This window comes from Oncorhynchus kisutch, linkage group LG24 (genome assembly GCF_002021735.2).
Source record: "Oncorhynchus kisutch isolate 150728-3 linkage group LG24, Okis_V2, whole genome shotgun sequence".
Lineage (NCBI taxonomy): Eukaryota > Metazoa > Chordata > Actinopteri > Salmoniformes > Salmonidae > Oncorhynchus > Oncorhynchus kisutch.
Window position 1 is genome coordinate 45,672,887 of NC_034197.2, and position 16,031 is coordinate 45,688,917.

The 16,031-nt window shown below is 47.5% G+C and overlaps 1 protein-coding gene across 1 annotated transcript; it reads right to left on the reverse strand.

The window, feature by feature from the left end:
* Positions 1–322: 322 nt before the first annotated feature.
* On the reverse strand, positions 323–4,492 carry LOC116356918 (SH3 domain-containing protein C23A1.17-like). The gene is made up of 2 exons (XM_031803677.1): positions 3,586–4,492; positions 323–420 (listed from the first exon to the last, which is right to left on the reverse strand). The coding sequence occupies exons 1-2, from the start codon at positions 4,490–4,492 to the stop codon at positions 323–325; spliced, it is 1,005 nt and encodes a 334-aa protein (XP_031659537.1).
* Positions 4,493–16,031: the final 11,539 nt, after the last annotated feature.

Here is a 16,031-nt window from a genome sequence, read left to right on the forward strand (position 1 = left end):
CCCTAACCAGTGTGACCTCCATCTTGAGAGATTCTCCCTCGTCTTTCCACACAGTGACCTCCATCTTGATAGATTCTCCCTCTAGTCTTTCCACACAGTGACCTCCATCTTGAGAGATTGTCCCTCTAGTCTTTCCACACAGTGACCTCCATCTTGAGAGATTCTCCCTCTAGTCTTTCCACACAGTGACCTACATGTTGAGAGATTCTCCCTCTAGTCTTTCCACACAGTGACCTACATGTTGAAAGATTCTCCCTCTATTCTTTCCACACAGTGACCTACATGTTGAGAGATTCTCCCTCTAGTCTTTCCACACAGTGACCTACATGTTGAAAGATTCTCCCTCTAGCTGCTCCAGTTTGGTGATGAGGATGTAGACGTGGTTCTTAGAGTCGATCTTCACCACCTTCAGACCAAACACTGTCTCAAAAACACGTCACACCCTCTTTATAATCTCAGGGTAGATGTTCTTGTACTCCTTCACAACATGTTTCACGATGTCTGGAGAGAGGGAAGGAGGGGAGAGAGGAAAAGAGAGAGGGGGAAAGAAGAAGAGAGAGGGGAAAGGAGAGGGGGAGAGAGAGATGGGAAAAGAGAAAGGAGGGAGAGAGAGGAAAAGAGAGAGGAGGGGAGAGAGGAAAAGAGAGAGGGGGAGAGAGGGAGAAAGAGCGAAAGGGAGGGAAGGAGAGAGAGGGGGGAGGGATGGAGAAAGAGCGAAAGCGAGGGAAGGAGAGAGAGGGGGGAGAGAGAAGAGGGAAAGAGAGAGAGAAAGTGAAGGGGAGAGAGAGAGAGGGGGGAGAGAGGGAGAAAGAGCGAAAGGGAGGGAAGGAGAGAGAGAGGGGGAGAGAGAAGGGTGAAAGAGAGAGAGAAAGTGAGGGGGAGAGAGAGAGAGAGAGAGAGAGAGAGAGAGAGAGAGAGAGAGAGAGAGAGAGAGAGAGAGAGAGAGAGAGAGAGAGAGAGCATAGCCTAGCTATTGAGAAAGGTTGCCGTAGCCAGACCTGGCTCTCAAGAGAAGACAGGCTATGGACACACTGCCCACAAAATGAGATGGAAACTGAGCTGCACTTCCTAACCTCCTGCCAAATGTTTGACCATATTAGAGACACATATTTCCCTCAGATTACACAGATCTACAAAGAATTCAAAAACAAACCCGATTTTGATAAACTCCCATATCTACTGGGTGAAATACCACAGTGTTCCATCACAGCAGCAAGATTTGACCTGGTACCACAAGAAAAGGTCAACCATTGTAAATACAACCCAAATTTATGTTGATTTATTTTCCCTTCTGTACTTTAACCATTTGCACATGATGACATTTGTAATGTCTTTATTATTTTGGAACTTCTGTGAGTGTAGTGTTTACTGTTCATTATTATTGTTTAGTTCCCTTTTGTTTATTATCTAGTGGAGGCCATTGTGTTCTTGGGGACCTTCAATGTGGTTGTACCCTTTCCCAGATCTGTGCCTCGACACAATCCTGTCTCAGAAGTTACCACAGGTGGACTCCAATCAAGTTGTAGAAACATCTCAAGGATGATCAATGGAAACAGGATGCACCTGAGCTCAATTTCGAGTCTCATCGCAAAGGGTCTGGATACTTATGTAAATTATTATAATATTTTAATTGAACCTTTATTTAACAAGGCACGTCAGTTAAAAACACATTCTTATTTACAATGACGTCCTACACCGGCCAAACTCGGACGACACTGGGCCAATTGTGCGCTGCCCTAACGGACTCCCAATCACGGCCGGTTGTGATACAGCCTGAATATGAGACAGATTTTCTGATGAGTTGGGCCTCTCTTCCTCTCGGACTTCACCAACGTTGTGGAGCCGAAAACATAAATATTTGTTTTAATGATTTAAACCCATACTTTTTTAACAATCGTTAATCAAATACAACCACCAACTGTTTGCTGGCCAACACTGGCCACACCCAGACGACGCTGGGTCAATTGTGTGTCGCCCTGTGGGACTCCCAATCACGGCCGGTTGTGATGCCTCTAGCATTGAGATGTGTTGTCTTAGCCCGCTGCGCCACTTGGGAGCCCTGAGTGGCAGGGCTATTTCTGTTTTTTATTTTTACATTTGCAAACATTTCTAAAGACCTGTTTACACGTTATGGAGTATTGTGTCATTATGGGGTATTGAGTCATTATGGGGTATTGAGTCATTATGGGGTATTGAGTCATTATGGGGTATTGTGTCATTATGGGGTATTGAGTCATTATGGGGTATTGTGTCATTACGGGCTATTGTGTCATTATGGGGTATTGTGTCATTATGGGGTATTGTGTCATTACGGGGTATTGTGTCATTATGGGGTATTGTGTCATTATGGGGTATTGAGTCATTATAGGGTATTGAGTCATTATGGGGTATTGTGTCATTATGGGGTATTGAGTCATTATGGGGTATTGAGTCATTATGGGGTATTGTGTCATTATGGGGTATTGTGTCATTATGGGCTATTGTGTCATTATGGGGTATTGTGTCATTATGGGGTATTGAGTCATTATGGGGTATTGAGTCATTATGGGGTATTGTGTCATTATGGGGTATTGAGTCATTATGGTGTATTGTGTCATTATGGGGTATTGTGTCATTATGGGGTATTGAGTCATTATGGGGTATATGTCTCCAGTACATGAACATGTGAATCCTTAAAGAGATGGGTGGGGCTAAGGCTTAAGTCTTGTACTTTTATCCGATGTAAAAAATAAAATAAAACAATTTCAAATGTTGCTACATAAGACTGAAAATGGGTGCTGCATCAAACATTTTGTGATTTGGAAAATATCATATAATTGGTTTTACCATGCAGTGCCTATTTCAGCCTATTTCAAAGGCTTTCTGCTGTGCAAAGAAAGGCAGATTGAAGCTCTGACCGAGCCTGGTCATCTGTGGGGGCACTAAGCTCTGACCGAGCCTGGTCATCTGTGGGGGCACTAAGCTCTGACCGAGCCTGGTCATCTGTGGGGGCACTAAGCTCTGACCGAGCCTGGTCATCTGTGGGGGCACTAGCATACACTACATTGTCATCTGGCGGAAGTTACATTTTTCTAGCCTTGGCCCAGGCCTGATATCTCATCATAAGATCTGAAAGGTCTGCAGAGATTGAAGGATTTGTTCTATTTTTAACTCCAAGGTGTTTAAAGGCTGCCAGAGAGACGTGAACCAGAGCTAATTCAGGGTCCGGACGCAGCGGATAGAGACGGCGAAGAAAAGCTTGTGGAGAAAAATGTTTAACATGTCTCTTAATGACGAGATGATGACCACAGTGGGCTTCCCAATTGGTTTGACAGTCACAAAGGTAGCAGTGGAATTCAACTTGATGGTACAGGATTATTACTGACAGGGAAATTGGCTATCTGTAATAGTAAGATGCTAACGCTGTGAAATAATGGGAGGAGTTACCTGAGCAGAGGTTGGGCTGTTTTTGAATCAATGATGTATGAAATGGTCGGACTGTGATGGCATCTGGTTTTGGCAGAATCGTGGGGTCAGGAAGGAATGGTGACTCTGTCATGTAGGAAGTTCCGGTAGGAATCTGGACAAAGGCCGAAGATCAGCGACCTGGACATGGAGGTGAGGCCAGACGGATGGTGGGGACATGGAGGTGAGGCCAGACGGATGGTGGGGACATGGAGGTGAGGCCAGACGGATGGTGGGGACATGGAGGTGAGGCCAGATGGATGGTGGGGACATGGAGGTGAGGCCAGATGGATGGTGGGGACATGGAGGTGAGGCCAGATGGATGGTGGGGACATGGAGGTGAGGCCAGACGGATGGTGGGGACATGGAGGTGAGGCCAGATGGATGGTGGGGACATGGAGGTGAGGCCAGACGGATGGTGGGGACATGGAGGTGAGGCCAGACGGATGGTGGGGACATGGAGGTGAGGCCAGATGGATGGTGGGGACATGGAGGTGAGGCCAGACGGATGGTGGGGACATGGAGGTGAGGCCAGACGGATGGTGGGGACATGGAGGTGAGGCCAGATGGATGGTGGGGACATGGAGGTGAGGCCAGACGGATGGTGGGGACATGGAGGTGAGGCCAGACGGATGGTGGGGACATGGAGGTGAGGCCAGACGGATGGTGGGGACATGGAGGTGAGGCCGGACGGATGGTGGGGAAATGGAGGTGAGGCCAGACGGATGGTGGGGACATGGAGGTGAGGCCGGATGGATGGTGGGGACATGGAGGTGAGGCCAGAAGGATGGTGGGGACATGGAGGTGAGGCCAGACGGATGGTGGGGACATGGAGGTGAGGCCAGACGGATTGTGGGGACATGGAGGTGAGGCCAGACGGATGGTGGGGACATGGAGGTGAGGCCAGACGGATGGTGGGGACATGGAGGTGAGGCCAGGTGGATGGTGGGGACATGGAGGTGAGGCCAGACGGATGGTGTGGACATGGAGGTGAGGCCAGATGGATGGTGGGGACATGGAGGTGAGGCCAGATGGATGGTGGGGACATGGAGGTGAGGCCAGATGGATGGTGGGGACATGGAGCAGAGGAAGGTGCTGTGTTGGATGGAGGTGAGGCCAGATGGATGGAGGGGACAAGGAGCAGAGGAAGGTTCTGTGTTGGATGGAGGAGACATGGAGCAGAGGAAGGTGCTGTGTTGGATGGAGGAGACATGGAGCAGAGGAAGGTGCTGTGTTGGATGGAGGAGACATGGAGCAGAGGAAGGTGCTGTGTTGGATGGAGGAGACATGGAGCAGAGGAAGGTGCTGTGTTGGATGGAGGAGACATGGAGCAGAGGAAGGTGCTGTGTTGGATGGAGGAGACATGGAGCAGAGGAAGGTGCTGTGTTGGATGGAGGAGACATGGAGCAGAGGAAGGTGCTGTGTTGGATGGAGGAGACATGGAGCAGAGGAAGGTGCTTTGTTGGATGGAGGAGACATGGAGCAGAGGAAGGTGCTGTGTTGGATGGAGGAGACATGGAGCAGAGGAAGGTGCTGTGTTGGATGGAGGAGACATGGAGCAGAGGAAGGTGCTGTGTTGGATGTTTCTGAGTCAATATTTTATAAGAGCCTCCTCGATGTTGAAACATTTCCACAAAAAAAGGACAAAAACACATTTACAGAATCAAACTGAGGAAGATTTTACCGTAATTCTGTTAGCAAACTTAGACAACTTCAAAGTAGTCATTGTGCGTAGAGTTGTATGGTTTGTTAAACTTTGAAATCAAAGATGTTTGTTTGGCATACAGTAGTAAAAGTAAAAAATTGTAGTCCTTTACTGTGGAATTGTCCTGTTACAGATTGAGATTCATGCTATCTACAGCCATCAACAACATAAAGCCTTGTACATCTTATCCTTTGTCAGGTACCAGAGGAGGCTGGTGGGAGGAGCTATAGGAGGACAGGCTCAGTGTATTGGCTGTATCAAACACGTCAAACATATGGAAACCATACTCCGTTCCATGAATTCCATTCCAGCCATTACAATGAGCCCATCCTCCTATAGGTCCTCCAACCAGCCTCCACTGTCAGGTACCATATTGTGTTTTTTCATATTTTGTCATCGTTATTATTGATTATAAAAGAGCCCCAGTTTGATATCGACATGCAAGCGAATAACCACGAATCAACTAGGACCCTGACTGGGCAGTCCTTCCTTTAAAACACAACGCAAGAGAGTTAGGAAGTACGACCATATCTGTTACACTCACGCACACACCACACACCCCACACACAACACACACACACACACACGCACACCACACTCACACGCACACCACACACACCACACTCACACGCACGCCACACACACCACACGCACACCACACACACCACACGCACACCACACACACACCACACTCACATGCACACCACACACACCACACTCACACGCACATCACACACACCACACTCACACCACACACACCACACGCACACACACACACACACACACACACACACACACACACACACACACACACACACACACACACACACACACACACACACACACACACACACACACACACACACACACAGTCAGACACAGCAGTCATGATGATGTCATGTTTGATCATGCACAACTCTCATCTCTGATCTCACAGAGGTGTGTGTGTGTGTGTGTGTGTGTGTGTGCGCGTGTGTGTGTGTGTGTACGTGTGTTTGTGTACGTGTGTGTGTAAGAGAGAGAGAGGGGTTTAGGGAATGTGTTGATTTAGAGACAGAGAGAGAGAGAGATCAGTCATTCATAGCTGCTCCCTCACTCCGCATTCCTCTGTCCCTCCATATAAGGACAGAACTACTGTAGCCCTGCTACCTCTGTCTCTCTGCTTGTCTCTCCCTTGTTCTCGCTCTCAGTTTCTCATCTCTCCCTCTTTCTATCTCTCTCACTGTCTAAGATTACAGTACAATGAAATGAACCCAAAATTAGACTTTGAGAAGAAGACTTTTACAGAGTACACACAGAGACGCACAGACTCATGAACAAATACATTGAGCACCCAGAGACATGTTCATGGGGGAATCTAATAGCACATTCTCAGAGAGAAGGAGAGGGAGGGAGGGAGGGAGGAGAGGAGAGAGAGGGAGAGAGAGTTTACCTTATAAGGCTGTGTTTGTAGATACAGAAAAAGGCAACAGTGTGTGTATCTGTGTGTCTGTGTTTGTGTGTGTGTGTATGTATGTAAACTGAGGGGACAAACCATTAGGAACACTTTCCTAATATTGAGTTGCACCACCCCCCCCCCCCCCCCCCACTTTACACTCAAAACCACCTAAATTTGTCGGGGCATGGACTGTACAAGGTGTCGAAAGCATTCCTCAGGGGTTCTGGCCCACGTCGACACCAATGATTCCCAGAGTTGAGTCAAAATGGCTGGATGACCTTTCGGTGGTGGACCATTCTTGATACACACGGGAAACTGTTGAGTGTGAAAAACCCAGCAGCGTTGCAGTTCTCGACACACTCAAACCGGTGCACCTGGCACCTACTACCATACCCCATTCACAGGCATTACAATCTTTTATCTTGTCCATTCACCCTCTGAATGGCACACATACACAATCAATGTCTCAATTTTCTTAAGGTTTAAAAATCCTTCTTTAACCTGTCTCATCAACACTGAGTGAAGTGGATTTTTATAGGAGACATCAATAAGGGATCATATCTTTCACCTGGTCAGTCTGTCATGGAAAGAGCAGGTGTTCCTAATGTTTTGCACCTCAGTCTGTCATGGAAAGAACATGTGTTCTTAATGTTTTGTCCCCTCAGTCTGTCATGGAAAGAGCATGTGTTCTTAATGTTTTGTCCCCTCAGTCTGTCATGGAAAGAGCATGTGTTCTTAATGTTTTGTCCCCTCAGTCTGTCATGGAAAGAGCATGTGTTCTTAATGTTTTGTCCCCTCAGTCTGTCATGGAAAGAGCATGTGTTCTTAATGTTTTGTCCCCTCAGTCTGTCATGGAAAGAGCATGTGTTCCTAATGTTTTGTCCCCTCAGTCTGTCATGGAAAGAGCATGTGTTCTTAATGTTTTGTGCCCTCAGTCTGTCATGGAAAGAGCATGTGTTCTTAATGTTTTGTGCCCTCAGTCTGTCATGGAAAGAGCATGTGTTCTTAATGTTTTGTGCCCTCAGTCTGTCATGGAAAGAGCATGTGTTCTTAATGTTTTGTGCCCTCAGTCTGTCATGGAAAGAGCATGTGTTCTTAATGTTTTGTGCCCTCAGTCTGTCATGGAAAGAGCAGGTGTTCTTAATGTTTTGTGCCCTCAGTCTGTCATGGAAAGAGCATGTGTTCTTAATGTTTTGTGCCCTCAGCCTGTCATGGAAAGAGCATGTGTTCTTAATGTTTTGTGCCCTCAGTCTGTCATGGAAAGAGCATGTGTTCTTAATGTTTTGTGCCCTCAGCCTGTCATGGAAAGAGCATGTGTTCTTAATGTTTTGTGCCCTCAGTCTGTCATGGAAAGAGCATGTGTTCTTAATGTTTTGTGCCCTCAGTCTGTCATGGAAAGAGCATGTGTTCTTAATGTTTTGTGCCCTCAGTCTGTCATGGAAAGAGCATGTGTTCTTAATGTTTTGTGCCTACATCCTTAAACGTGTATTTGTATTTGTGTTTGGAGGGGTGAGGGGGCGGGGCTTAGTCATTAATCCATCTAATTATTTACAAAGACCTCATCGGAGAAACGTGTAAGTGTGTGTGTGTGTGTCAGTTTGTGTTTGTGTCCATGTAACCATGTGTGTGTGTATGTGTGTAAATACAGACCACAAGCTGGGGTTAGATTTGTTGCCTCATTCAATACAACCTTTTAAAGACTGGTCAATTACTACACACACACACTCTAGGTAGACCCACTCTGGACAGACCCACTCTAGGTAGACCCACTCTGGATAGACCCACTCTGGGTAGACCCACTCTGGACAGACCCACTCTGGACAGACCCACTCTGGACAGACCCACTCTGGACAGACCCACTCTGGATAGTCCAACTCTGGACAGACCCACTCTGGATAGACCCACTCTGGGTAGACCCACTCTGGACAGACCCACTCTGGGTAGACCCACTCTGGACAGACCCACTCTGGACAGACCCACTCTGGATAGTCCAACTCTGGACAGACCCACTCTGGACAGATCCACTCTGGACAGACACATTCTGGATAGACCCACTCTGGACAGACCCACTCTGGATAGACCCATTCTGGATAGACCCACTCTGGATAGACCCACTCTGGACAGACCAACTCTGGATAGACCCATTCTGGATAGACCCACTCTGGATAGACCCATTCTGGATAGACCCACTCTGGATAGACCCATTCTGGATAGTCCCAACTTTTGGTTTAGAAGAGGGTGCAGGGTGAATGCTGCATCTTTCCACTGGGATTCTCTGCCTCTAACCCTATTACAGGGGCTGAGTCACTGGCTTGCGGGGCTCTCTCATGCCGTCCCTGGAAGGGTTACGTCACCTGAGTGGGTTGATTCACTGATGTGGTCATCCTGTCTGGGTTGGCGCCCCCCCTTGGGTTGTGCCATGGCGGAGATCTTTGTGGGCTATACTCAGCCTTGTCTCAGGATGGTAAGTTGGTGGTTGAAGATATCCCTCTAGTGGTGTGGGGGCTGTGCTTTGGCAAAGTGGGTGGGGTTATATCCTTCCTGTTTGGCCCTGTCCGGGGGTGTCCTCGGATGGGGCCACAGTGTCTCCTGACCCCTCCTGTCTCAGCCTCCAGTATTTATGCTGCAGTAGTTTATGTGTCGGGGGGCTAGGGTCAGTTTGTTATATCTGGAGTACTTCTCCTGTCCTATTCGGTGTCCTGTGTGAATCTAAGTGTGCGTTCTCTAATTCTCTCCTTCTCTCTTTCTTTCTTTCTCTCGGAGGACCTGAGCCCTAGGACCATGCCCCAGGACTACCTGCCATGATGACTCCTTGCTGTCCCCAGTCCATCTGGCTGTGCTGCTGCTCCAGTTTCAACTGTTCTGCCTTATTATTATTCGACCATGCTGGTCATTTATGAACATTTGAACATCTTGGCCATGTTCTGTTATAATCTCCACCCGGCAGCTAGAAGAGGACTGGCCACCCCTCATAGCCTGGTTCCTCTCTAGGTTTCTTCCTAGGTTTTGGCCTTTCTAGGGAGTTTTTCCTAGCCTCCCTGCTTCTACACCTGCATTGCTTGCTGTTTGGGGTTTTAGGCTGGGTTTCTGTACAGCACTTTGAGATATCAGCTGATGTACGAAGGGCTATATAAATAAATTTGATTTCATTCAATTTGAGGGGGTGCTGCTGCAGGGGGGGGGGGTGCTGCAGGGGGGGATGCTGCAGGGAGGGGTGCTGCTGCAGGGGAGGATTCTGCAGGGGGGGATGCTGCAGGGGGGGATGCTGCACGGGGGGGATGATGCAGGGGGGGTAGTGCAGGGGGGGATGCTGCAGGGGGGATGCTGCAGGGGGGATGCTGCAGAGGGGGGTACTGCAGGGGGGGATGCTGCAGGGGGGGATGCTGCAGGGGGGGTAGTGCAGGGGGGATGCTGCAGGGGGTGGATGCTGCAGAGGGGGTAGTGCAGGTGGGGATGCTGCAGGGGGGGGGTAGTGCAGGGAGGGATGCTGCAGGGGGGATGCTGCAGGGGGGGTGAATGCTGTTGCAGGGGAATGCTGTTTTAGGGTGAATGCTGCTGCAGGGTGAATGCTGCTGCAGGGTGAATGCTGCTGCAGGGTGAATGCTGTTGCAGGGGAATGCTGCTGCAGGGTGAATGCTGTTGCAGGGGAATGCTGCTGCAGGGTGAATGCTGTTGCAGGGGAATGCTGTTGCAGGGGAATGCTGTTGCAGGGGAATGCTGTTGAATGGGGAAATGAGGCTGCAGGGGAATGCTGCTGCAGGGTGAATGCTGCTGCAGGGGAATGCTGTTGAATGGGGAAATGAGGCTGCAGGGGATGCTGCTTCACAATGTGTGTGTGTGTTGGGCATGTTTTTCCATCGTAATGTCATAGTTTCACATCAGGAAAATATGAAAATTATTACTATTGCCTCAGAACTTCAAACACACAGACACCTGAACACACACAGTGAGGGGTTGGTAGTAAAACAGTGAGGAGTTGGTATGTAGTAACACAGTGAGGGGTTGGTAGTAAAACAGTGAGGAGTTGGTATGTAGTAACAGTGAGGGGTTGGTATGTAGTAACAGTGAGGGGTTGGTATGTAGTAACAGTGAGGGGTTGGTATGTAGTAACACAGTGAGGGGTTGGTATGTTGTAACAGTGAGGGGTTGGTATGTAGTAACAGTGAGGGGTTGGTATGTAGTAACAGTGAGGGGTTGGTATGTAGTAACACAGTGAGGGGTTGGTAGTAAAACAGTGAGGAGTTGGTATGTAGTAACAGTGAGGGGTTGGTATGTAGTAACAGTGAGGGGTTGGTATGTAGTAACAGTGAGGGGTTGGTATGTAGTAACACAGTGAGGGGTTGGTATGTTGTAACAGTGAGGGGTTGGTATGTAGTAACAGTGAGGGGTTGGTATGTAGTAACAGTGAGGGGTTGGTATGTAGTAACAGTGAGGGGTTGGTATGTAGTAACACAGTGAGGGGTTGGTATGTAGTAACAGTGAGGGGTTGGTATGTAGTAACAGTGAGGGGTTGGTATGTAGTAACACAGTGAGGAGTTGGTATGTAGTAACAGTGAGGGGTTGGTATGTAGTAACAGTGAGGGGTTGGTATGTAGTAACAGTGAGGGGTTGGTATGTAGTAACACAGTGAGGGGTTGGTAGTAAAACAGTGAGGAGTTGGTATGTAGTAACAGTGAGGGGTTGGTATGTAGTAACAGTGAGGGGTTGGTATGTAGTAACAGTGAGGGGTTGGTATGTAGTAACACAGTGAGGGGTTGGTATGTAGTAACAGTGAGGGGTTGGTATGTAGTAACAGTGAGGGGTTGGTAGTAAAACAGTGAGGAGTTGGTATGTAGTAACAGTGAGGGGTTGGTATGTAGTAACAGTGAGGGGTTGGTATGTAGTAACACAGTGAGGGGTTGGTAGTAAAACAGTGAGGGGTTGGTATGTAGTAACAGTGAGGGGTTGGTATGTAGTAAAACAGTGAGGGGTTGGTATGTAGTAACAGTGAGGGGTTGGTATGTAGTAACAGTGAGGGGTTGGTATGTAGTAACAGTGAGGGGTTGGTATGTAGTAAAACAGTGAGGGGTTGGTATGTAGTAACAGTGAGGGGTTGGTATGTAATAATAGTGAGGGGTTGGTATGTAATAACAGTGAGGTGTTGGTATGTAGTAACAGTGAGGCGTTGGTATGTAGTAACAGTGAGAGGTTGGTATGTAGTAACACAGTGAGGGGTTGGTATGTAGTAACAGAGTAAGGGGTTGGTATGTAGTAACAGTGAGGGGTTGGTATGTAGTAACACAGTGAGGGGTTGGTATGTAGTAACAGTGAGGGGTTGGTATGTAGTAACAGTGAGGGGTTGGTATGTAGTAACAGTGAGGGGTTGGTATGTAATAACAGTGAGGGGTTGGTATGTTGTAACAGTGAGGGGTTGGTAATAACAGTGAGGGGTTGGTATGTAATAAGAGTGAGGGGTTGGTATGTAATAACAGTGAGGGGTTGGTATGTAATAACAGTGAGGGGTTGGTATGTAGTAACACAGTGAGGGGTTGGTATGTAGTAACAGTGAGGGGTTGGTATGTAGTAACACCGTGAGGGGTTGGTATGTAGTAACAGTGAGGGGTTGGTATGTAGTAACAGTGAGGGGTTGGTATGTAGTAACAGTGAGGGATTGGTATGTAGTAACACAGTGAGGGGTTGGTATGTAGTAACAGTGAGGGGTTGGTATGTAGTAACACAGTGAGGGGTTGGTATGTAGTAACAGTGAGGGGTTGGTATGTAGTAACAGTGAGGGGTTGGTATGTAGTAACACAGTGAGGGGTTGGTATGCAGTAACAGTGAGGGGTTGGTATGTAGTAACAGTGAGGGGTTGGTATGTAGTAACACAGTGAGGGGTTGGTATGTAGTAACAGTGAGGGGTTGGTATGTAGTAACACAGTGAGGGGTTGGTATGTAGTAACACAGTGAGGGGTTGGTATGTAGTAACAGTGAGGGGTTGGTATGTAGTAACAGTGAGGGGTTGGTATGTAGTAACACAGTGAGGGGTTGGTATGCAGTAACAGTGAGGGGTTGGTATGTAGTAACACAGTGAGGGGTTGGTATGTAGTAACACAATGAGGGGTTGGTTGTAACAGTGAGTGGTTGGTATGTAGTAACAGTGAGGGGTTGGTATGTAGTAACACAGTGAGGGGTTGGTATGTAGTAACAGTGAGGGGTTGGTATGTAGTAACAGTGAGGGGTTGGTATGTAGTAACAGTGAGGGGTTGGTATGTAGTAACAGTGAGGGGTTGGTATGTAGTAACAGTGAGGGGTTGGTATGTAGTAACACTGAGGGGTTGGTATGTAATAACAGTGAGGGGTTGGTATGTAGTAACACAGTGAGGGGTTGGTATGTAGTAACAGTGAGGGGTTGGTATGTAGTAACAGTGAGGGGTTGGTATGTAGTAACAGTGAGGGGTTGGTATGTAGTAACAGTGAGGGGTTGGTATGTAATAACAGTGAGGGGTTGGTAGGTAGTAACACAGTGAGGGGTTGGTATGTAGTAACAGTGAGGGGTTGGTATGTAGTAACAGTGAGGGGTTGGTATGTAGTAACAGTGAGGGGTTGGTATGTAGTAACACAGTGAGGGGTTGGTATGTAGTAACAGTGAGAGGTTGGTATGTAGTAACAGTGAGAGGTTGGTATGTAGTAACAGTGAGAGGTTGGTATGTAGTAACAGCGAGGGGCTGGTATGTAGTAACAGTGAGGGGTTGGTAGTAACAGTGAGGGGTTGGTATGTAGTAACACAGTGAGGGGTTGGTATGTAATAACAGTGAGGGGTTGGTATGTAATAACAGTGAGGGGTTGGTATGTAGTAACAGTGAGGGGTTGGTATGTAGTAACAGTGAGGGGTTGGTATGTAGTAACAGTGAGGGGTTGGTATGTAGTAACAGTGAGGGGTTGGTATGTAGTAACACAGTGAGGGGTTGGTATGTAGTAACAGTGAGAGGTTGGTATGTAGTAACAGTGAGAGGTTGGTATGTAGTAACAGTGAGAGGTTGGTATGTAGTAACAGTGAGGGGCTGGTATGTAGTAACAGTGAGGGGTTGGTAGTAACAGTGAGGGGTTGGTATGTAGTAACACAGTGAGGGGTTGGTATGTAATAACAGTGAGGGGTTGGTATGTAATAACAGTGAGGGGTTGGTATGTAATAACAGTGAGGGGTTGGTATGTAGTAACAGTGAGGGGTTGGTATGTAGTAACAGTGAGGGGTTGGTATGTAATAACAGTGAGGGCTTGGTATGTAGTAACAGTGAGGGGTTGGTATGTAGTAACACAGCACAACATGGCTTTCAGACTAGTGTGTGTGTGTGTGTGTGTGTGTGTGTGTGTGTGTGTGTGTGTGTGTGTGTGTGTGTGTGTGTGTGTATGTGTTTGTGTGTGTGCGTGTGTGTGTGCGTTTGTGTGTGTGTGTGAGTGAGGGTTTGAGGGTGTGGTGAGTAACACCATGACCATCGCTCTCAGAAAGGAAGTTATTTAGGAGGTGCGCTCCACACAAACACACGCGCGACACACCCGACCGCCCACACACACACACACACACACACACACACACACACACACACACACACACGCGTTTATCTTCTTATCACATACTTGACGGAGTGACCATTGACTGCCGTGGTGAAGCCATATTGTATTGTATTATAAAGGTAAATATAAGGTACAAGAGTGATATCAGTATAACAGTGGTCAGCAGAAGTCATTGAATAAACACTTCTCTACAGCTGAACATCAGATAAGAGTCGCCAGTGTGGACTGAGCTGTGTGAAAGCCTTTGCAAACACACACACACACACACACGCACGCGCACACACACACACATATACACACAGAGCTTTTCACAAACTAAACGCTCAGCTTGCAGTGTCTGGAGTAGGCTAGTTCTATTAGAGGTTACTGTGCAGTACCTAAAGAGCCTCCCCATTTAACATGACCCGTTTAGGGCTCTCGAGTGGCGCAGCAGTCTAAGGAACAGCATCAGTTTTAGAGGCGTCACTACCAGCCCTGGTTCGATTCCAGGCTGTTTCACAACCGGTCGTGATTGAGAGTCCGATAGGGCGGCATACAATCAGCCCAGCGTCATCCGGGGCAGGTCGTCATTGTAAATAAGAATTTGTTCATAACTGACTTGCCTAGTTAAATAACGGTTATAAGTATCTTAATAAATTAACAAGTAAAGGCCTGCTGTTTCATTGAAACAGGGAACAGTATAGGTCTATATTGGGTATGTTCTATGTGTGGAGTCAAACCAAGGCTAGAATTCCTAACATTGTCCAGCCTCCCTCGTCGTTAAAACATTTGTTCTGCATTAGTATGACCTCATACTGGAGCTCTGAGTCAGACTGAATCTAATCACTACATGGAGAGGACTACAGAGGAACAGAGACAAGATCTCATCACTACAGAGAAACAGAGAGACAACCTCTAATCACTCCATGGAGAGGACTACAGAGGAACAGAGAGACAATACAGAAAGACAACATCTACTCAGTACAGAAAGGACGACAGAGGAACAGAGACAATACAGGAGCTGCTCTCCTGGTACAAGGCCGCCCCCTGCTGGCCACAGTAGGAAACAGTTGGACCTAGGAGTATCTAAAAGCCCCCATAACAACTCAGTATGAAAACCTTCCAATGTAGTTTGTGTCCATTTATCCTTGATCATTTTCATCTGTCCTAAGTGGTGTGTTGGTAAAATAATGTCCAAACGCAGTTGTTAACAGTGTCATCAGACAGTTTGGAGCAGTAGTCCTACTTGAAGTTGCAAATTGTACACCAGATAATTTTTATTTTAGTCAGTTAAGAACAAATTCTTATTTACAATGACGGCCTAGGAACAGTGGGTTAACTGCCTGTTCAGGTGCAGAACGACAGATGTGTACCTTGTCAGCTCAGGGATTTGAGGATGTGCAAGTAGAAATACTGGTGTGCAAAAGAGCAGAAAAACCAAAACAAATATGGGGATGAGGTAGGTAGTTGGATGGGCTATTTACAAATGGGCTGTGTACTGCCGCAGCGATCGGTAAGCTGCTATGACAGCTGACGCTTAAAGTTATAGATGTTAGAGATATAAGTCTCTAGCTTCAGTGATTTTTGCAATTCGTTCCAGTTATTGGCAGCAGAGAACTGGAAGGAAAGGCGGCCAAAGGAGGTGTTGGCTTTGGGGATGACCCGTGAAATATACCTGCTGGAGCACGTGTTACGGGTGGGTGCTGCTATGATGACCAGTGAGCTCAGATAAGGTGGGGCTTTACCTAGAAAAGACTTATAGATGACCTGGAGCCAGTGGGTTTGGCAACGAATATATATCTAGGACCAGCCAACGAGAGCATACAGGTCGCACTGGTGGGTAGTATAAGGGGCATTGGTGACAAAACGGATTGCACTGTGATAGACTGCATCCAATTTGCTGAGTAGAGTGTT

Excerpts from the sequence above, each read along its gene's own strand:
- LOC116356918 (XM_031803677.1), bottom strand. The coding sequence starts at position 4,492 with ATGTCCCCACCATCCATCTGGCCTCACCTCCATGTCCCCACCATCCAT. Across the intron at positions 421-3,585 it reads GGCCTCACCTCCATGTCCAG|TGTTTGGTCTGAAGGTGGTG; the intron begins GTCGCTGATCTT and ends TTTTTGAGACAG.